This window comes from Rhinatrema bivittatum, chromosome 3 (genome assembly GCF_901001135.1).
Source record: "Rhinatrema bivittatum chromosome 3, aRhiBiv1.1, whole genome shotgun sequence".
NCBI lineage: Eukaryota > Metazoa > Chordata > Amphibia > Gymnophiona > Rhinatrematidae > Rhinatrema > Rhinatrema bivittatum.
Window position 1 is genome coordinate 272,738,244 of NC_042617.1, and position 22,108 is coordinate 272,760,351.

At 47.9% G+C, this 22,108-nt stretch overlaps 1 protein-coding gene and 1 long non-coding RNA gene across 5 annotated transcripts in view; one reads left to right on the forward strand and one right to left on the reverse strand.

Moving 5' to 3' along the window:
* The window catches only part of PRKAG1 (protein kinase AMP-activated non-catalytic subunit gamma 1), an 81,837-nt gene extending 73,182 nt beyond the window's left edge, over positions 1-8,655 (reverse strand). Inside the window, exon 1 of one of the 3 annotated variants that reach the window (XM_029594652.1) lies at positions 8,575-8,655. Coding sequence is in view for 2 of the 3 variants with exons in the window: in XM_029594649.1 (XP_029450509.1) it covers positions 8,442-8,516 (75 nt within the window). In the remaining variant the exon portion in view is untranslated. The other 2 variants (XM_029594649.1, XM_029594651.1) reach the window with 2 other exon arrangements.
* Positions 8,656-8,695: 40 nt separating this feature from the next.
* LOC115087445 lies at positions 8,696-21,762 on the forward strand. Of its 2 annotated transcripts, none has more exons than XR_003855524.1 (3): positions 8,696-8,742; positions 20,871-20,951; positions 21,504-21,762. It is a non-coding gene; the product is annotated as an uncharacterized LOC115087445 (long non-coding RNA). The 2 variants fall into 2 exon arrangements; XR_003855523.1 differs by lacking the exon at positions 8,696-8,742 and adding an exon at positions 19,132-19,269.
* The last annotated feature ends 346 nt before the right edge of the window (positions 21,763-22,108 follow it).

Below are 22,108 nucleotides of genomic sequence, written 5' to 3' on the forward strand. Positions count from 1 at the left end.
CCTTTGTCCTTACCATGTGACAGGGGCTACCAGTGCCATTGGCTGGCCGGTGCCATTGGCTCTCCCTCCTGATACCCCCCCCCCCCAAAGACTCACTGATAGCCCCTGGTGGTCCAGCAGGGGCCCGGGAGTGATCGGTCACTCCCGGGCCAATGGCTGCCAGTAATCAAAATGGTGCCGGCAGCCCTTTGCCCTTACCATGTGACAGGGGCTACCGGTGTCATTGGCTGGCCATCCATTGCTCCTACCATGTGACAGGGGCCGGCCAATGGCACCGGTCGCCCCTGTCACATGGTAAGGGCAAAGGGCTGCTGGCGCCATTTTGATTACTGGCAGCCGATAGCCCGGGAGTGGGAAATCACTCCCAGGCCCCCGCTGGACCACCAGGGACTATCGGTGAGTCTTGGGAGGAGGGGGTCAGGAGTGAGGTGACTGAGTAGAGATGAACATAAGCATCACCCAAAATGATCAGTGCTACTGACAGAAAGTTTGATGATATAAAACAATCTATGACACTGTATAGACAGATTTATTTACAAGGATCTAATTATGGCTCAGTTAAAACTAATTCCTACCAGGATGATTAAATGATGATCTTCTGAACTGATCAATAAGAAATGTTTAGCCTGTTTTTATGGTCCATTAGAAGGCATAATTAGAATATTATGAATCAATGGTTTGACCCTCAGTTCTGCATGGCTATGACATGCTCAAATAGGAGTTTACCTTCTTACCCTGGAGCACTGTAGCGGGTTCAGCTCAGCCCCTAAACCCAAGAGAAGAATTATTACACCAAGGAGAGGAAAAGGTGTGGTATTAGAACTCAGATCCCCTGGAGATGATATACAGTCAGAGGTTCTCTGCACCGGGGAGAGCCAGGGTTCCTCCCCTCTGTTATTTCTACTAAGAAAAGGAAGGCTCTGAAGCTTTGTTTATTTCTGTAGCACTCAGAGATGTTTGTTTATCCTTATTGGAGCAGGTTTATGTGGAATGGGCTCATGGAGCACTTATTTATTTATTTAGACATTTTATATACTGTCGCTCTATTTATAGATCACAATGGTTTACAGAATGACATTCATAATTATAACACATTTAACAGCCAAATATGGATTGGTTACGGGGTGGTATGCAAAGGCAGGCATTTAACTATCAAATCTAACAAATTCAATTTTCTAGTACATATTAACATTGCTCTAGTACATAAGGCAAAGAGTTTGGATAATGATAGTACGAAGTGATGGTTTTCACGTCTTAGTCAATGAGTTGTTTTGAGGATCTTGCATTCTATCATTTGATTTATTCTTCAAGGTTCAATTAATAACTTTTGTCCTTCTTGTTTTTTGTGGTTCTGTATATTCTGACGACTAAGATAAATTATATGCATTCCAGAACAGCCATGCTTTTAATTCCTGTTTGAATCTCTGTCTGTCTGCCTCAGGCAGAGAATTCCAGATTTTTGGACCAGATATGGAAAACACTCAATCTCTTATTTGCGTCACATGTGTTCTTTGTAATGTGAGAATAGACAATAGCCCTTTATTTTGAGATCTTAGTGTTCATTGAGGATTGTAAGGTTGAGATGTCATGCCTAATAAGCCGATGTTACTGTCGTGAATGATGTTGAATATTATCATTAACACCTTATAGTAGATTCTGGATTGTACTAGTAGCCAATGCAGTGATACCAGCACTGGTGTAATATGATCATATTTTCTGGATCCTAGTAATAGGTCTTGCTGCAGCATTTTGCAATAGTTGTAATGGTTTTAAATGACTTGCTGGTAGACCTAGTAGTAGGGAGTTGCAGTAATCAAGGTTTGAGAAGATTAGAGTTTGCAATATAGTATGGAAGTCTGCAAGAGAAGAATACGCAACTTGGTGTAATCTATCTTAATTTACTGATGTGCATTTCATTGTGAGGTTCTCATCTAACTGCATACCTTAATCCCGTACTTGATTTGAGGGATTAATTTGAAAATTACCCAGGTCTAGGGCAGGTGGTTTAACTGTCGAATTTCTGCTCAGCCAGATTATTTCTGTCTATTTAGGGTTTAATGTCAGTTTAAGCTATGATAGTTCTTGTTGTATTGCTTTCATAAATGCAATGGAGTATCGAAGCTGTTTTCTCAAAAGATCTAGAGAATGGTATGTAAAATTGTAAGTTGACAGCATATAAGAAGGTGGTTATTCCTAGATTCATTAGTAATTTACAAAATAGGAGCATGTAGATGTTAAATAAATAGTATTGCTGAAAGGGCTGAGCCTTGAGGGACACCTGAATCACACTGGAAGGTGTCAGATGTGTAGTTGGCTAGTTTGACTTGGAACGTTCTGTTAGACAGGAATGAAGTGAACCATCTGTGAACCATGCTGTCAATCCCTATGTTTCTCATCTGATGGCATAACAGGTTATGGAGTCAAAGGCTGCTGTTGTCAATTAGCACAAGGCAATAAAATTTATCTGTTTCAAGCCCTCTTAAAACTGAGTTTGTTAATAAGTGCAGTAATGTTTCAGGTGAGTGATGTTCCCTAACTCCAAATTGGTTTGGGTAGAGAATATTTTGATCTTCCAAGTAACTTACAAGCTGTTATAACACTGCTTTCTCAAGAACTTTTGCTATAAACGGCAGGTTGGATATTGGACAATAGTTGTCCTAATTATCAGTTCTACCAGAGTTAGGGCCAGATTTTCAAAGCCTTATGCACGTGGGGGGGGGTTTACGCGTGCCGGGCCTATTTTAAAAAGGCCCGGCGACACGCGTAAAGCCCCGGGACGTGTGTAAGTCCCGGGGCTTTACTAAAGGGGCGTCCGGGGGCGGGGACAGAGGCCTCAGACACGGAGGATCATGTGCCAACAGGCTGCTGGCACGCACAGCTTGCCCAGAGGCAGGCACGAAAGGTAAGCAAAGGTCAGGGGGGTGGTTAGAGTAGGGCTAGGGGGGAGAAAAGTTAGGGGAAGGAGTGGGAAGGCAGTGCGGCTCAGCACGTGCAAGGTGCACCCCCTTGCGTGTGCCAACCCCCGATTTTATAACATGCACGCGCATGTTATAAAATCGGGTGTACATGTGTGCATGCCGGGTAACGCACGCACATGTACACCCGCATGCACCTTTTAAAATCTACCCCTTATTTTTTAGTATCCGTTTTACCACTTGTTTTAATTCATATTGTATAATTCCTTCAGACAGTGAATGATTAATTAAGATTGTGATTAACATAAGAACATGCCATACTGGGTCAGACCAAGGGTCCATCAAGCCCAGCATCCTGTTTCCAACAGTGGCCAAAACCAGGCCACAAGATCCTGGCAAGTACCCAAAAACTAAGTCTATTCCATGTAACCATTGCTAGTAATAGCAGTGGCTATTTTCTAAGTCAACTTAATTAAGAGCAGGTAATGGACTTCTCCAAGAACATATCCAAACCTTTTTTAAACACAGCTATACTAACTGCATTAACCACATCCTCTGGCAACAAATTCCAGTGTTTAATTGTGCGTTGAGTAAAAAAGAACTTTCTCCGATTAGTTTTAAATGTGTGCCCCCTAGTCCTTCTATTATTGAGTCACTTCTACTCCTTCAAGACCTCTCATGATCTTAAACACCTCTATCATATCCCCCCTCAGCCGTGTCTTCTCCAAGCTGAACAGCCCTAACCTCTTCAGCCTTTCCTCATAGGGGAGCTGTTCCATCCCCTTTATCATTTTGGTTGCCCTTCTCTGTACCTTCGCCATCACAACTATATCTTTTTTGAGATGCGGCGACCAGAATTGTACACAGTATTCAAGGTGCGGTCTCACCATGGAGCGATACAGAGGCATTATGACATTTTCCGTTTTATTCACCATTCCCTTCCTAATAATTCCCAACATTCTGTTTGCTTTTTTGACTGTTGCAGCACACTGAGCCGACAATTTTAAAGTATTATCCACTATGATGCCTAGATCTTTTTCCTGGGTGGTAGCTCCTAATATGGAACCTAACATCGTGTAACTACAGCAAGGGTTATTTTTCCCTATATGCAACACCTTGCACTTGTCCACATTAAATTTCGTCTGCCATTTGGATGCCCAATCTTCCAGTCTTGCAAGGTCCTCCTGTAATTTATCACAATCCACTTGTGATTTAACTACTCTGAATAATTTTGTATCATCCACAAATTTGATAACCTCACTCGTCGTATTCCTTTCCAGATCATTTATATATATATTGAAAAGCACCGGTCCAAGTACAGATCTCTGAGGCACTCCACTGTTTACCCTTTTCCACTGAGAAAATTGACCATTTAACCCTACTCTGTTTCCTGTCTTTTAACCAGTTTGTAATCCACGAAAGGACATCGCCTCCTATCCCATGACTTTTTAGTTTTCGTAGAACCCTCTCGAGAGACTTTGTCAAACACCTTCTGAAAATCCAAATACACCATATCTACCGGTTCACGTTTATTAAACTGTTTCAAAAAATGAAGCAGATTTGTTAGGCAAGACTTCCCTTGGGTAAATCCCTGTTGACTGTGTTCCATTAAATCATGTCTTTCTATCTGCTCTACGATTTTGATCTTGAGAATAGTTTCCACTATTTTTCCCGGCACTGAAGCTAGGCTCACTGGTCTATAGTTACCCGGATCGCCCCTGGAGCCTTTTCCTTCTAATCCTTCCCAAATATCCCAGGACTAAAGCATGAGGCACTACTAATCAATCTATTTACCAGCTTGTTGCATCATGAACTTAACAACTGCAAATGCCTCCTATGCTTTGTGGGGTCAACCTCTTGCCTTCCCATATGAGCTTTGATGTTCAAGTCAAATCCTTCTGCTGCTATTTGGGGGAAAGGAAACCATAAAGACCGCAGAGTGAGGCACTTTGGCCAGGGGTAGCAAATCAGGATTCGAAAACACAACAACCCTGCCAGTGTCAACACAGCTGACAATCCCACAAATTCCTCCACCATGAAGATAAAAAAAAAAAACCAAAAAACAACTGTCCATGCTAAAACCAAGAGCTGGTTGCATCTCATATTTGAGATCCAATTTCCTGGCCACACAGGCACATGGTGGGATTCTGCAGTTCTTCGAACAGTTTGTGCACCAGGATTGCTGCCAAGTCTGCTGGGGGCTCTAGGAGCTAAAAGTAAAAAAAAATCTCTGTTCTTGGATCTATTTCCTTCATGATATTAATATTTAAATGCTTTTGCTAACTTATCTAGGAACTTGGAATAGCAGAGGTCCACAGGTAATGAAGAGTGCTGACAATTCTGGCAAAAGATCCCTATTAACTTTCCTCTGATCCAGGTAAAGAGGAAACACTGATCCCTGACCCAGATGATGAAAAGGGCAACCAACGCGGAGACCTTCGTTACCTCGGACGGGAAATATCTCGAAGGATCGCTGGCCTAGCCAAATTGTCCTTGTCCTCTGACTCAGGGCGGGACTCCCTTACTACGAGGTGAAGGCTTGCCGAAAGGTTAAGGGCTAACAAACATTGCTGGTAGCTCTTGCATACCGTGGTGTGATGCTGGTGGGTGCCCTCATTTAAGAGAATCTCTCACCCATTTTTTTTGATAGAAGGGCACTGAAACCTCTCCTGTCTTCAGGAGCCAGGTAGGGAAAGAAATTCTTCACAAATACACTGACTGCTGCGAGCTTTGGGTCGGAGTTGGAAAAGACAAATCCTCTTCCATCTACTGTAGAAGAGATGAACTGCTTGGCCATAATGAAAGGAAAGGCTCAGAGGTGCTCTATGCTGATCTAGACAGGCTCCACTGCTGAGACTTGGACCTCCGCACCAGTAGAATTACCCTCCAACACCTCCTTCATCGATACGATAGGAATAATGGAGGGGGGGGGGGGGTGGTCAGTGCTGGTGTTTCCAGCTTCCATGCAGATGGCACCATGGAATGCACACGTCATGCCAAAGGCACCAAGACTCTGGGTGCATGGGGATATGGGGAGAAAGGGTGTTCTGGCACCAAGGAGGGTTCTAAATAAAAAAAGGACAATGGAACTTGTGGCATGGCACCAACCAAGGTGGACACTGATGAAGGAGCCCAGTGCCACGATGTTTCTTTCCTTTTGGGTACAAAGAGCTCTGCCTTGGGGATACCCGTTTAAGCGCCAACGACTGCGCCTCTTCTGGCAACAAGCACCTCTGTGCTTCTCTCACCCCCAAGCCTGCAGATACAACAAATGATGGGGGAGCTTTCACTGCAGAGTGGTGATAAGAGCCCTTCCGCAATTCCACATGACAAGAGTTTAATGGAGACCCCGCTTCAAGAGGAGGAATGGCTTCTATTGACTGGACTTGTGGGCACTTTCCCTGAGTGTCCTCCAGCCAGCCTTCATTTTCTAGGTCTGTAATTGCTGGATCTTAGAAAGGGCCATTCAACCACAATTGTAGCAGACTTCAATGTCGTGTTCTGGGCCAACAACCTGTAGCAGATCTCTTGGACACTGGTGATTAAGATGTGGAGTCTGTAATTACAAGACTTGAAACTGCTGACAACTGGCTTCTTCTTGGGCCTCTCCATGGATATCATGCTCTTACAATTGAATTTTTTTTTTTAAGAGGTAGCACTTAAGGGTGTTGTTGAGGGGCTGCCAAGGCAGAAAAAAAAGGAACTCCAATGAGGTAGAGAAGAAAAATATCAGGAGAGTTGCCACACATCCGTGCAGAAACTTGGACAAAATCAAACTAACGGGCTCATGAGACAGCTCATGGGGAAACCACTGAGCATGCTAAGCAAATTTTACTGAGCTTGGAGAGGTCCATTTGGTAATGTCAGATCATGTCACATGACTAATTCAGCCCTGTTGGTCATTGGAGAATGCTAATAAATGTTTAAAAACACAGGAGGTTCATATTCAGCTGCTAGTGGGCTGAGTTTATCTGGCTAACTTTGCAGGGATATTCAGTGGTGCAGGCACACTGCTAAATATCACTGGATGTCTTAAAATTTGCCAGATCAATTTATCTGGCTAACTGTAGAACTACTTTGCTCACACGCAGTGTCCAACTCTGTGCCCCTCACTCACATTTTTTTTTTTTTTTTTTTTTTTTTTTTTTTAACAGGGACACCCTCTCCCTACACCTTAAACCGGTCTGCACCCAATGTCATTCACCAACCATTGCCAAGACTGCTACATATAGAGAGCAATATTGGGCTTATAACATTCTTTCTGAGTGAGCAACTAGAGAAAGGTTTTAGCAAATCCCTGATTACTTTAACATTATTAGAGGTAATAACAATCAGGGGCCAGGAAATGTTGCTGAGAACACAACTTGACCAAACATTATCAGGATGAACAACCACTACCTCCCAAACAGATCTTGTACTAAGGCAGGGCAAAAGAAAGAAGGGTTGGGTGCTTCAAAGAAAAACTAAAGGCAGTCTTCAGTGGGTTGGCATCAATCCCAAAGACAGAACAGAAGGCACCGGCCATCCCTGACACGATCAGGATGGAGCAATTTGGAGTTGGAACGCGGAAATTACCTTCAGGCTGCACAGAAAAGGACTCAGAATTGCATAGTCAAACATCCTACATCCACCTTATGACCAATTCTGTGTACCCGGGCTCGGTATTTAGAGCCATATACAAAACCCACAGATAAATAACGTCAATATTGTCATAAATCTTAATGCAAATAACAAGGGACCCAGCACTGACGCCCGACCCTCCCTCAACCTATAGCACAATTGGGCAATGAGACTCCATTCATAATTACTTGCTGTTATCCATATTTATAAAATTCACTTGCAAACTTTCTCGCATGTTTTTGTACTCTTTTTCCCCCCCCCCCCCCCATCAACCTCCTATAAAGCACGGTGTGAAATGCTCTAACAGAATCCAGGCACACAATATCAACACTGTACCAACTGTTTACATTATTTCTTTTAAAAACAAACACGTTAGATTTCCTTGAACACACATACGGCTCCATGTCATAAGGAAAAGGCTGATCCAGTCCGGGTTTTGCCCCATCGCACGCACACATTCACGTAGTTCTCATTCTCGCCCATTTGCCAACCCTTCAACAGAATTCCTATTATTCCTTCCGCTATGCGATACTTAATGCCTCCTGCAGTCCCGACTCCGCGTTTCTCTGTCAAACATATCGGTAGTTACCAGGTTCCATCGTTTTACCCCATTACTTGTCAACCTACTGCTTGATATTTCCTTTGTCTGCAGAACATTTCCAACCGTTTGATCTAATAATCCTGATAAGATACTAATGAGAAGGGGAGCGCAAGAGAGTCAGACCCTGCGTATTAGTTCCTTTGTGGCTGTAAATGCTCTCAGGGTTTTTCAGAATATTAATAATGGTCACTCTTTCTTTATCTGCATAGCTGACTCTCTACGGAAGTTTCTTCTTTTCCTCTCTCCAATATATTAAGTCTCACTCTCTTCCCTCCCCCACCACCTAACCTTCCCGCCCCTCTCACCGCTTCCATGGCGGGGGCTGCGGACTCCACTCTCTCTCCTCCGGACCTCGGCCGCACTGCGGGTCCGTCAAACATCACTTCCGCCCACAGCAGCCCACCGCTCCTCCGCCGCCTCACTTCCGCCCACACTTACCCGCTGCCTCACTTCCGCCTGCTTTGCTCTGGCCCCTTTTTCCGTGTCCCGAGATGACGTTAAAGTTCGCGGCCGAATGAAAAAGGGAGGTTTTCCTGGGGGGAGGGCTACAGAGCGGCGCCAGAAACTCGAGGAGCTTCGTTGTATTTCAGGGCAGTGGAAAGAGGGGTGAGAGAATGTGAAGGACCTACTGTACTTAACCATTCATGTTTGTCTGAAAAAGTTTAAAAAAAAACAAAAAAGCCTGCTAAACGGGCTCTAGCTTTAACTTTGTTTAAAGATGGTGAGCTAAAAATGTAATAACCGAGTAGATGCCAACACCTAATGCTTATCCTGAACAGAGGGAGGAGATACCTGAATATATTTTTAATGTAATTTTTAACCTAGCTTTCCTGGTTCAGAGCCTGCTGCTTTAACCCAAGCTACTTCTCTATACTTTTTGAGGGAAGGATCCCCATTATATTGTGAAATTCTTCAGAACCCACATATCTCTCTTCTTCCTTTCCTGCTAATAGAACCCTGGACGAAAACCACAGCCTTAAATAAAAGAGCAGTTCCCAGCTCTGCTCAGCTTGTATTAGATTGGAAGCAAAGGGTTAGTCCCAGTGACTGAAGTGGTCCCCTTACACAAAGTGATAAGGAGGCAGTAATAGCATAGAATTATAGATGCATTGGTCTAACTGCAATAGTGGGCAAACTATAAAAACACATAGACAAAGCACAGCACCTTGCAACAAAATAAGGGGGTCATTTACCAAAATGCGCTAAGGCGTTTTCGCATGCCTTAAGGGCTTATTGCATGTGATAGGCCCTTAACGCATGCGATAGCACCATATCGTATGGTGCGATGCAAATTTGAAAAAGAGGAGGCGTTAGGGGCGGGGAGTGGGCTGGGTTTGTCAGTCTGCGAAATGCTATTGCACAGACTTAAGGCCGATTTTAACTACACCTTTTTCAATAGCGTTAAGCCGTGCGATAGCTTGTGTTAGGTAAGGTAAAGTTTTATCGCATTTTGCGATGTCTCCTGAAAGGCCTGTTTGAGGGAGGGGGGGGGGAGATGAGCCCCTAGCCCCCAGTAATATTATGGGATTGCTTGAAGGCAGTTATCCGGGGAAAAGTAATTGCGATAGCTGCTTATAAAAAGAAAGAGAGAGCCCCCAAAACATAAGATGATACGGGAACAGTTGGCAAAGATGGAGCAGGCTCATAAACAGGCACCTTCGAGGCCCGTTAAAGGAATTGGGAGATATTCACTATCAAATTCGCATGCTGGAAGCAGAGGAGCTGGCTTATAATCTAGATTTAGCTAAACAAACCTATTATAAACATGGCAACAGGGCCGGGAAGCTGCTGGCGCACGAGTTAAAGGCCAGAACGTCCCAGGCACAGATCACCAAAATTAAGGCAAATGATGGGTCTCTGCTCTTGGACGGTGAAGGGATTAGGGCTCAATTTAATCAGTTTTTTGCTGAACTATATGCCTGGGAAGAGGGAGTCCCTGAGGAGGATATCTACCTTATAAATGGGCTCTGACCGGCCCGCAAATGCGCAGTAGAGAGCAGCTCTACTGCGCATGCGCGGGCGAGCACGTCGGTCAGAGCCGAGCGTGCCCGAAAAAAACAAATGGCGCTGGGGCCGCAGGAGTGGCGGTGGCGGCGGCGGTGAGAAGCAGGAGCGGCGGCGGGGGCAGCGAGAAGCAGGAGTGGGAGGAGCAGTAGCGGCGCCGCGCGCAGGAGGGACACCCCCCCTCAGAGATCTTCCGTCTGCCAGTTGTGAATCTTAAAGAGGAGGGGATTGAGAGAGGGGGAGTGACTGAGGAGAGGGGGGAGGGAGGAGTGAGAGGGAGAGGGGGGAGTGAGGGGGGAGGGGAAGGTGAGAGGGAGGGAGGGGAAGGAGAGAGGGAGGGAGAGAGGGAGGGAGAGGGGAAGGTGAGAGAGAGGGAGGTGGGAAGGTGAGAGAGAGAGAGATGGAGAGAGGGAGGGAGGGGGAAGGTGAGAGAGAGGGAGGGGGGAGAGAGTGAGGGAGGAGGGAGAATGAGGGGGAGGGAGTGGGAAGGAAATGGACCGAGCCGGTTGTTACGGGCTTAACGGCTAGTAATTAAATATTTGGATGAAGTCCAGCTGCCTTGTTTTTGCAGCAATTATTGAGTTAAAGCCCTGGGAATCGATGGATATGCCCCACTTTTTTATAAGAAATTCAAAGACATATTAGTAGTCCCTTTAGTCAACATGTTTAATACACTTGGGTCTGGTGGCCACTTACTGAATGCAGCAAACGTTGCCGGCATTACTATTTTACCTAAACCTGGAAAGGACCTCACTCAATGTAGCTCCTTTCGCCCAATATCACTTATTAATATTGATTTGAAACTATTAGCTAAGATCTTGGCTACTAGACTAAAAGTGGTAATTACATCCCTAATTCATGATGATCAGGCGGGATTTATGCCTGGTAGAATGGCAGGGCATAGGAGGTTCCCTGTACGTACCAGGATCAGTCCAGACGGTGGGTTATGTCCCCCGTCCAGCAGATGGAGTGAGAACAAAAAGCTCGAGGGGAGGTCCTATATGACCTTATCCCTCGTGCTTCAATCCTCAGTATCTTCTGACTCCAGCAGATGTGAGCAGGGGACTGGCAGTGGCTAGTCCCCAGCACAGGATCTTAGATTTACAGGCCTTTCCTGTCTATTGAGGGATCAAGAAAAAAAAAATATTAAGATTGACACAGACTAGGACGAGGACAGGTTAAGCTACAGTGGTGGCTGGGTTTAGGGCAAGAGGGACTTGCTGACAGGCTGCTCTCTTGTTCCTTCCCTTCTGTTTCTCTTCCCTTCTTTGTGATTCAGGTTTGGTAAGTGTTTGTTACATTTTTCCCTTTTTTCTTCAGGTTGTTTTTCCCTCTTGCCGTTCCTACCGGCACTGGAGGGTTGCTTCACCTCGCAAAGGGTTCCAGTCAGTGGTGCTGATCTCGGCCCTTTCCCCTCCCCCCCCTTGTTCTCCCCTCTCCTGTGCTCATCGTTTTATCGCCGACCTGCGGCCCAGCGAAGCTCCATTCCCCGGGGCCGCCGGCTGCTGGGAGGTCAATTCCCTGGCGGTCCCTTTGGGTTGGTGGGAGGTGATTCGCGCTCTTTGGATGGCGAATCTTGGGGGTTTCCTTTACTGCCACACCGCTTGGTTCCTGCCTCCCCTGGAGCCTCGTCATGCCGCGCGTGGTGGCCTGCTCGTCTTGTGGCCGGCAGGGGAGCCGGCTCTCGAGCGAGGGACTCTGTTCGAGCTGCCTCCCCGTGGGGGAAGGCAGCGCTCCATTGGGGGACGGCACAGGAGACCGCGGAGATGACGGCGCGAATTGGCAGCGGCAGGCCCCGTTCCCGCTGAGTGCGGGAACGGCGGCCATTTTGTTTTCGGATGAAGACGCCGGCGTTTCAGATGAGGAGGCAGGGGGCCCGTTATCAACGCTGCCTCCTGTTTTGGCGCCCCTGGCTGAGCAGGAATGCAGGCTGCTGGCTGGAGAGTTCCCGGGGTGCCCTCCCCCGGGACTGCCCTCGTTCTCGCCGGAGTTTGTGGTGCTTATGCACCGGGCCTTCCTCCAAAGCAGCAGCCAGCCTCTGGGGTCACCCTTGGGCCCTCCCCCCGCTAAACTACCACGCCTAGACGCTTCCTTGGGGGGGGGGTCTCCTGCACAGGGGTTGGGGCAGCCCCTAAGGGCGGCACAGGTGCCCTCCCGGGCTCCCGTGGGGCCGTCGCGGGACCTGCCTGTCATCCCGGAGGGGGACCCGCTTCAGGATTCAGCCGGGGAGGACCTCACCTTGTCGGCCCAGGTGGAGGGCGATGATCCGAGGGTCCTCCGCATTTTCCAGGCGGAGGAGTTGGATGGCCTTATTCCGCATATTCTCCAGGAGATGGACATTGATGCCCCCCCCAGAGCCAGCTGCCCCAGACCCCAAGGTAAGGAAGGGGGACCCCCTCCTGGCGGGTCTCCGGCCCCTGGCCAGGGCTTTCCCGACGCATCCCAGCTTCTTGCAGTTAATTTCCAGGGAGTGGGACGCGCCGGAGGCCTCTCTCAAGGTCAGCAGGGCTATGGAGAAACTCTACCCTCTCCCGGAGGAGTTCCTTGAGCTCCTCAAGGTCCCGGCGGTGGATTCGGCGGTCTCGGCAGTCACGAAGAGTACTACCATCCTGGTTACGGGCGGCACGGCCTTGAAGGATCTGCAGGATAGGAAGCTGGAGGTCTATCTTAAGTGAGTCTTCGAGGTCTCAGTGCTCGGAGTTCGAGCGGCCATCTGTAGTTCTCTGGCGCAGAGAGCGGGTCTCTGTTGGGTGCAACAACTACTCACCTCGCAAGATCTCCCGCCTACCGAGGCTCAGCAGGCGGACAGGTTGGAGTCCGTGATGGCTTATGGAGCGGATGCTCTGTATGACCTCCTCCGGGTTCTATCTCTTTCAATGGTGGCGGCAGTGGCGGCCCGTCGTCTGCTGTGGCTTCGCAACTGGTCGGCAGACTCCTCGTCCAAGACACGTCTGGGATCGTTGCCCTTCAAGGGGAAGTTCCTCTTCGGGGAGGATCTGGACCAAATCATCAAGTCTCTCAATGAGAATGCGGTTTATAAACTCCCGGAAGATAGGCCCCGCTCCACTAGATCGTTCAGTTTCTCTAGGAACCGTTCCCGGAACCAGCGTCTGTCTCGGACTACCAGATAGCAGCAGGCGCCCCGGAATCCGTCATCTTGCTCTCAGACCTGGAACCGGCCCTTTCGTGGGCGTAGGCCCAGCAAGGAGGCTCCAGGGTTGCGCTCTTCCTCGAAGTCAGCGCAATGATGCCAGGAGGACCCACGAGCCGACCCCGCGGGTGGGGGGCCGGCTTGCTCTTTTTTACAAAGAGTGGGTCCGCATCATGTCGGATCAGTGGGTCTTGGATATTCTAAGGAACGGTTACGCATTGGATTTTGTTCACGCTCCCAGGGACAAGTTCCTCTTCTCCCCATGCAGGTCTCTTCACAAACAAAGAGCCATCCGTCAGACCCTCGATCGCCTGCTGGCCTTAGGTGTGATAAGGCCGGTGTCCGCCCCCGAGCTGGGTCGAGGTCATTACTCCATCTATTTCGTGGTGCCCAAGAAAGAGGGCACTTTCCTACCCATCCTGGACCTCAAGTCCGTCAACAAGGCTCTTCGGGTTCCATACTTTCGCATGGAAACTCTCCGCTCGGTGTTGGCTGCGGTTCATCAGGGGGAGTTCCTCGCCTCACTGGATCTGACGGAGGTGTACCTTCATATCCCGATTCATCGGGATTACCAACGATATCTCCGCTTCAAGATACTGGGACAATATTTCCAGTTCAGGGCTCTATCCTTCGGCCTAGCCACGGCCCCACGCGTTTTTACGAAGGTGATGGTTGTAGTCGCAGCAGCTCTCCATCGAGAAGGGATCCTGGTTCACCCTTACCTGGATGATTGGCTCATTCGGGTGAAGTCTCAACCCCAGGGGTTTCAAGCCATGGACCGGGTGGTGCGTCTCCTGCGGTCGCTAGGCTGGATCATCAACTACAACAAGAGCAACCTCACGCCCTCCCAGTCGTTGAATTTTCTGGGCGCTCACTTCAATACAAGGGAGGGCAAGGTGTTCTTGCGTCTGGAGCGGGTGCAAGCGTTGCGCACGCAGATTCTGTGGTTCACGACACTCCCGGAACCCACAGCATGGGATTACTTCCAGGTCCTGGGGACCATGGCCTCCACGATCGACCTGGTGCCGTGGGCTTTCGCGCACCTTCGTCCTCTTCAGAAGGCATTGCTGTCCCGGTGGAAGCCGGTGTCACGGGATTACCAGGCAGTCCTCCTGATCCCGGTGGCGGCTCGTCTCAGCCTCCGCTGGTGGTTGGATCCCTGACGCCTGGCCCGGGGAGTGTCCTTGGAGACATCGGACTGGGTGGTGGTCACCACAGACACCAGCCTTACTGGCTGGGGGGCGGTCTGTCGGTCGAACTCTATCCAAGGCAGGTGGACGAAGGAACAGATGCAGTGGCCCATCAATCGCTTGGAGACCAGGGCAGTTCGCCCCCTGAAGGGATTCCTTCCTCTGGTTCGCCAGCGGGCGGTCAGGATCCTGTCTGACAACGCGACCATGGTGTCGTACATCAATCGTCAGGGAGGCACGAGGAGCCGACTTGTCGCGTGGGAAGCTGATGCATTGGGCGGAGCTCCACTTGCTCCGCTTATCAGCCTCTCACATCGCAGGTGTGGACAATGTTCAGGCAGATTTTCTCAGCCGTCAGCGTCTGGATCCCGGGGAGTGGGAGCTCTCCATGGACGCGATGATGCTGATAGAACGTCGATGGGGGAAGCCTCACATGGACCTCATGGCCACAGCCAGAAACGCAAAAGCACCTCGCTTCCTCAGTCGCGGAAGGGGTCGATGCCCTGGTTCTTCCATGGCCCAAGGCAGGTCCTCTTGTATGTCTTCCCACTGTGGCCTTTGGTGGGGAAGGTGCTTCGACGGATAGAGACTCATCCAGGGCCGGTAATCCTGGTAGCACCGGAGTGGCCTTGGCGCCCGTGGTTCGCGGACCTTCTCAACCTAGCTCACGAGGGGCCGATCCGTCTTGGTCACCTCCTGCGACTTCTCCGACAAGGCCCCATATTTTTCGAGGAGGCAGATCACTTCTGTCTTGCGGCCTGGCTTTTGAGAGGTGCAAGTTGAGGCGTCGGGGGTATCCGGAGGAGGTGATTTCCACTCTGCTGCGGGCACGGAAGACGCCCACCTCCGTTACGTATGTGAGGGGGTGGAAGGTTTTTGAGAATTGGTGCGTTTCGCGTTCCATCTTTCCGGCTTGCGCCTCGGTGGCTCAGATCCTTGATTTCCTGCAGGCTGGCCTGGAGCTGGGGCTTGGGAGCTTTTCTCCACAACGGAAAGGATTCACTACTCTCATCGCATCCGGATATTCTGCGCTTCCTCAAGGGGGTGCGGCATCTGAAGCCACCGTCTAGACCGCCTTGTCCTTCTTGGAGTCTCAACTTGGTGCTCCGGGTTCTCAGTGGACCACCCTTCGAGCTCTTACGGACGGCCACCATCAAGGATCTCACTTTTAAGACTATTTTTCTGGTGGCAATTAGTTCAGCGTGCCACATCTCGGAGCTCCAGGCTCTGTCCTGTCGGGAGCCATATCTCCGTTTCACTGAGGAAAGGGTTTCCTTACGCACGGTACCCTCCTTTCTACCGAAGGTAGTCTCGGCTTTTCATCTCAATCAGAACATCATCATCAGAACATCAGAACATCAGATATGCCATACTGGGTCAGACCAAGGATCCATCAAGCCCAGTATCCTGTTTCCAACAGTGGCCAATCCAAGTCACAAGTACCTGGCAAGTACCCAAACATCAGACTGATCACAAGCTACTATTTCTTATTAATTACTGTCATAGCAATTTATGGATTTATCCTCTAGGAATTTATTCAACCTTTTTTAAACACAGTTACACTAACTGCTGTAACCACATCATCTGACAATTAATTCCAGAGCTTAACTATGCGCTGAGTAAAAAAGAATTTTCTTTGATTTGTTTTAATGAGCCTACTTGCTAACTTCATGGAATGCCCCCTGGTCCTTCTATTACCTGAGAAAGTAAATAACCGATTTACATTAACCTGTTCAGGTCCTTTCATGATTTTGTAGACTTCTATCATATCCCCTTCAGTCGTCTTCTCCAAACTCAACAGCTCTAACTTCTTTAGCCTTTCCTCATATGGCAGCCGTTCCATACCCCTTATTTTGGTTGCCCTTCTCTGCACTCTCTCCAGTGCAGCTATATCCTTTCTGAGATGCAGTTACCAGAAATGCACACAGTATTCAAGGTGCGGTCTCACCATGGAGTGATACAGAGGCATTATGACATCCTCCATTTTATTTTCCATTCCCTTCTTAATAATTCCTAACATTCTGTTTGCTTTTATGATCACCACAGCAAACTGGTCGGTGGAACTACCTTCTTTCTCGTTGGAGGACTCCAGGCAGCTTCGAACCTTGGATGTCAAGAGATGTCTGATGCAATATTTGGCATCTGCCAATGACTTCTGGCTCTCGGATCATTTGTTTGTCCTCTGGTCGGGTCCTAGGAAGGGTCGTATGGCTTCCAAGACCACCATTGCCCGCTGGCTGAAGGGTGCGATTGCCTCTGCGTATCTCGGGGCTGGTCGTCAGCCGCCACTGGGAGTTAAGGCCCACTCCCTTCGGGCACAAGCCGCGTCTTGGGCAGAAAGTACGTCGGTATCCTCACAGGAGATCTGCAGGGTGGCCACCTGGAAGTCGCTCCATACTTTTTCTGGACACTATCGCTTGGATATCCGGGCTCCCGTTTTCGGGTCCTTCGGAGATAGTGTCATTCGAGCAGGGCTTTCCTCGGCCCACCCGTCGTAGGGAAGCTTTGGTACATCCCACCATCTGGACTGATCCTGGTACGTACAGGGAAAAGAAAATTATTCCTTACCTGCTAATTTTCGTTCCTGTAGTACCAAGGATCAGTCCAGACACCCTCCCTGGTAATTGGGGGTTGTTGTTGGGGTACGTCTCTGCTCGTCAATTCTACTCTTTCTGGTTCTCTCTGACACTCCCTGGTCCCCCAGGGCTTGTTGGTTTTACAGTTCCATTTGCAAGTTCCTTTTGGGTTGGTTAACTCAATTCAAATTTTTGATAGCAGTTTATTGAGAATGCTCAGTTCTTGATCCCTCAGTCTCTTCTCTTCTTGGCTTTGTAAGTCTAATTACTGAGGATTGAGGCACGAGGGATGAGGTCATGTAGGACCTCCCCTCGAGCTTTTTGTTCTGACTTCATCTGCTGGACGGGGGACATAACCCACCATCTGGACTGATCCTTGGTACTACAGGAACGAAAATTAGCAGGTAAGAAATAATTTTCTTTTGAAGGACGCAGGAAGGATTGTTTCCCTACCAGCTATCTGAACGGGGTAAGGAGGAGCCTTGACGGCCCCAGTAGAGTTTTCTTTTTCGGCACTTCCTGGACTCTGTCGTCATCGGGGGCAGGGACCGGCTGGAGCTTCAAAGCCGGCTCCCCTGCGTGCGCAGCCAACGTGCGGCTTTGACAGATAATTTCATTTTGGGGAAGTATCATCTAAAAGTGAGTACCGGTAATACTGAAATTAGTGTAATCCCTAAGACTTCAGCCTTCACGTAGGAGGATAGTAGAGATTATAATCAGAGTGAAGTGGAAAGAACTGTGTCTGCAACTTAGTTTGGTTGATAAATGCCTCACACAAAGCGAAAGGCAAAAATAAGGGAGATGGCTTCTTCTTCTCCCTTATCAGAGCCTGTTCAATTGCGGATACCAACCTTTTTCACCCCACCATCTAGAATGATACAAGGAGAAGTAGCAGCAGAGGGTGCTGATACGGAGCGGATATCAGACCCCCATGGCTGAAACATCGTTGAGTCCTGGGGCACCAAGCATTCCCCCTCCACTTCAACTTATTTCTTCAGATTTTCTTAAATTAGGAATAATATCAGAGGGGAAAGGAGAGGGAACCCCAACTGCAGAGGGGGAAGACGGATACAGGAGCAGCTAAAGGGTTTGTCCTACCTTTAGATATACCAGCAGAAATCACGATGGACTCTCTAAGGACTGCAATAAAATCTTTAGAAGGTGCAATTATTAATTTAACAAGTGACTGTAGATTCAAATCAGCATTTCAACAATATTGAAGTTATTGATAAAAATAAAGAAAAGATCGATCAAATGGGGATTGAAGTGGGTAAATTAGAAAGCTGGAAGCAAAAATTTGCTAAGGCAGAGATTCTATACGAGAAGAAATTTGAAGGAATAGAGAATTCATTAAAATATTTAAATTTAAGAATACTTAATTTTCCAAGACATGATCTGATCTCAGTTTATATGTTTAAAGAATATCTTGGAAATAAGTACATGTCATGTATAGATGTAAGTAGAGTTTACCTTCATACGATAGGACCCCGAAGTGGTTCTACTATCGTGTCTATGAGCCGACAGTGGCTTCTAATCATTAGGTAACTCTACAGGGATGGTTCAATATTGTTATAGTCCACAATTGCTGCACTTATCTCATATTGACTCAGTCTGTCTCGAGCTGCCCGACACCACGGTGTTTCGGAGCAAGTGCAGCAATTGTGGACTATAACAATATTGAACCATCCCTGTAGAGTTACCTAATGATTAGAAGCCACTGTCGGCTCATAGACACGATAGTAGAACCACTTCGGGGTCCTATCGTATGAAGGTAAACTCTACTTACATCTATACATGACATGTACTTATTTCCTGTATATATTATCATGTTATGAGACATTGGGTCTATATTTCAGTAAAGAATATCTTGTGCATATATTGAAAATGCCAGAACAAACACTGCCAGTTGTATCTAAGATTTATTATGTGTTACCCAAAGATAAATTAGTTCATAAGAGTCAATCAGTTGAAGAACAGTTAAATTTATCTCAATTGGTGAAGTCCTCTATTGAGACTATAATAACGGTTAGATCTACATTACATGTAACATTCACTTTTGCATCAGACAGGGAGACGGTTTTTAGGCTCTATATGAGGAATCGCCTTGCCCTGTTCCATGGTGATAAAATACGAGTTTATCCTGATTTTTGTAGAATGACACAAGATAGAAGAAGAAAATTCCTCAATATGAGAGCAGAAGTAGAATCTAAGGGTAGGAAAATGTTATTAAAATTTCCTTGCAAATGTGAAATTGCCTATAAAAATCAAAAATATGTCTTTTTTGAATTGTCACAACTCAGAGTTTTTCTTGACTCCCATCCCCAAGAGACTGCAGTGTTGGGGCTTGGTGCAAGAAGAGATATCTAGATGTCACTCTTTTCAATTGTATAAGGAGGAGTAATACTCCTCTCTGTTTTCCTTATACCGCTCTTTTTTCCCTTAATACTTATCCTTCTGCATATTGCCTTGAGTTTTCAATTGTATTTTATTTTTCCTACATCTTATATTCACTTGTATAAGTGAAATTGTTTGCTTGACAATTAGGACAATTGAATGTTGTAAACAAATAGTTGTATGTACCGTATTTTTCGCTCCATAAGACGCACTTTTTTTCCCCAAAAAATGGGGAGAAAATGTGGGTGCGTCTTATGGAGCGAATGTAGCAGCTCTCCCTCTCGCGCGCCGTCCCCCGCCTCCTCCCAACTCCGCCCAATCAGCATGGTGGTGTAGGCGTGTGTATTCTGCCGGCGGAACTTGAGCTCCCTGCCGGTCTGCTGTTCCCGCGGTGCATCTTGCTGCGAGGGTCGCCGCGGCGCAGGTCAGACATCACCTGTTTGACCTGCATGGGCTATGGAGGCCCTTCCAGTTCAGATGGCTGGCATTTGACCTGCGCCGCGGCGACCCTCGCAGCAAGCTGCACCGCGGGAACAGCAGACCGGCAGGGATCTGTTTGAACTGGAGGGGCCTCCGTAGCCCACGCGGTTCAAACAGGTGATGACTGACCTGCGCCGCGGCGACCCTCGCAGTGAGATGCACCCGGAACCGGCGGGGAGCTCGGGCTCTGCCGTCGGAGGCTCTCACTTGCAGTCCAAAGTAAGAACTTCACTCGTTGTGGTTTGGATGTATTGGAGGGTCATGGGGGTGGTATACTGCCTGGGATGGAGGACACATGACACAGACCAGCAAATAGAATTACTGCCTGTGCTGATTAAGTGACTACCTGTTGAAATATTAGGAGCAATTGCTCTCCTAATCAATGTAATATAGCCCTGACTATTTATTATTGAACTCTGGAGCAGTCATGAAAGTTTAAAATAACTGGTGTGAGAGAGATGTGTATGAGGGAGAGTCTGAGTGTGTGATTGTCTGTGGGTATGTGTATATGTGAAGAGAGCTAGTGAATGTGAAAGAGCCTATGTATGTATGTGAGGGACAGAAAACCAGTGAGTGTGAGTACCTGTGTGGATGTTCTCTGCCTTACTATAAAAAAACAAAACAAAAAAAAAATCCCACCGACGGCCACCAGGGGGGAGAGCCCATCATGGGGACAGAATTTTTTTTTTCTTAATTTTCCTCCTCTAAATCCTAGGTGCGTCCTATGGTCAGGTGCGTCTTATAGTGCGAAAAATACGGTATTTGTTTTTGAATAAGCATAAATAAAAAATAATTAAAAAAAAAAGAATGGCAGGGGATAATATTCAAAAGGTGATTAACATTGTTCATTATGCTCGAAAGAATGCCATAGCGTCCTTGTTATTCGGGGTGGATGCAGAAAAAGCATTTGATAGGGTGCATTGGCCCTTTCTTTTGCAGGTTATGAGAAAAGTCGGTTTGGGTGGCGGTTTTCTCCAGTGGGTGCAAGAATTATGTCGAGATCCTGCTGCCTGCATAAAGGTAAATGGGGGATATTCCGAAAACTTCCAAGTTTAACGGGGAACGAAGCAAGGGTGTCCATTGTCACCATTACTGTTCGCCCTATGTCTAGAACCCTTGGCAGAAAAAATCAGGACAGCGGGAGAGATTATGGGTATACGGATATGAGATAAGAATTATAAGATCTCTCTCTATGCCGATGATGTGCTCTCTACCTTGGCCAAACCGGAGAAATCCTTGTACGCATTAATTTCGGAGCTTGAAAACTTTGGGAGGGTATCTGGTTTCAAAGTTAATAAAGAGAAATCGGAACTACTCCCTATTTTCTTGTCTCAATCTCAGGTTACACAGTTAAAACAGTCCTTCCCTTTCCAATGGGCAAAACAAACTGTAAAGTATCTAGGGGTCCAGATAGGATCGGAATATGGGAATATCTTTGAATAATGGTAAATAATTACGGCTAAACAATTAGAGAAAGATCTTCAATTGTGGGATAGAATAGAGTTGTCATGGCTGGGCAGGATCGCTGCTATAAAAATGACCTTTTTGCCGAAATTGGCATATTTTTTTCAGACTCTCCCATTATCTCAAGGGGCTGCAAGCTAAAATGTTTTCTTTTATCTGGAAGAGGCGCCCACCAAGTGCTTCACACATAGCAGGCAGATCGGCAGAGCCGTGGTGGAGCTCACGTCACCACGGCCCGAAGAAAAAGTCGTGATTAAACATGCAGGTGGCTCCTCCTCCTTCCTGCCCGCGCAGCCCCGGAAGAAAACGTTGCCGGAGCCGCACGGGCAGGAAGGAGGAGGAGCCATCAGCCGCGTGCTGTGCTGTGTGCCGGATACACACAGCAAGAAGGTCGGCAAGGCCGTGGTGGAGCATGGCCCGAAGAAAAAGGTCACATCAGCACGTGCAGATGAGGAGCGGCGCTTACAGGCCACCACGAATCCCAAGTCGCAGTGGCCCGAGAAGAGGAAGAGGCCTGGTAGCAGGGCCGCCGCGGATCCCACATTTCGGCGGGTGGCCCGAGAAGACCAAGGCCGCTGCAGAGCCCACCTGCGGCGACCTGTGAAGAGGAGGCCCAGAGGTGAGAGAGAGGCTGAGGGTCTGTAGAGTGTGCATGTGACAGTGAGACCGTGTGCTTGAGCAAGACAGTATGTGGGAGTGAGAGAGAGCCTGTG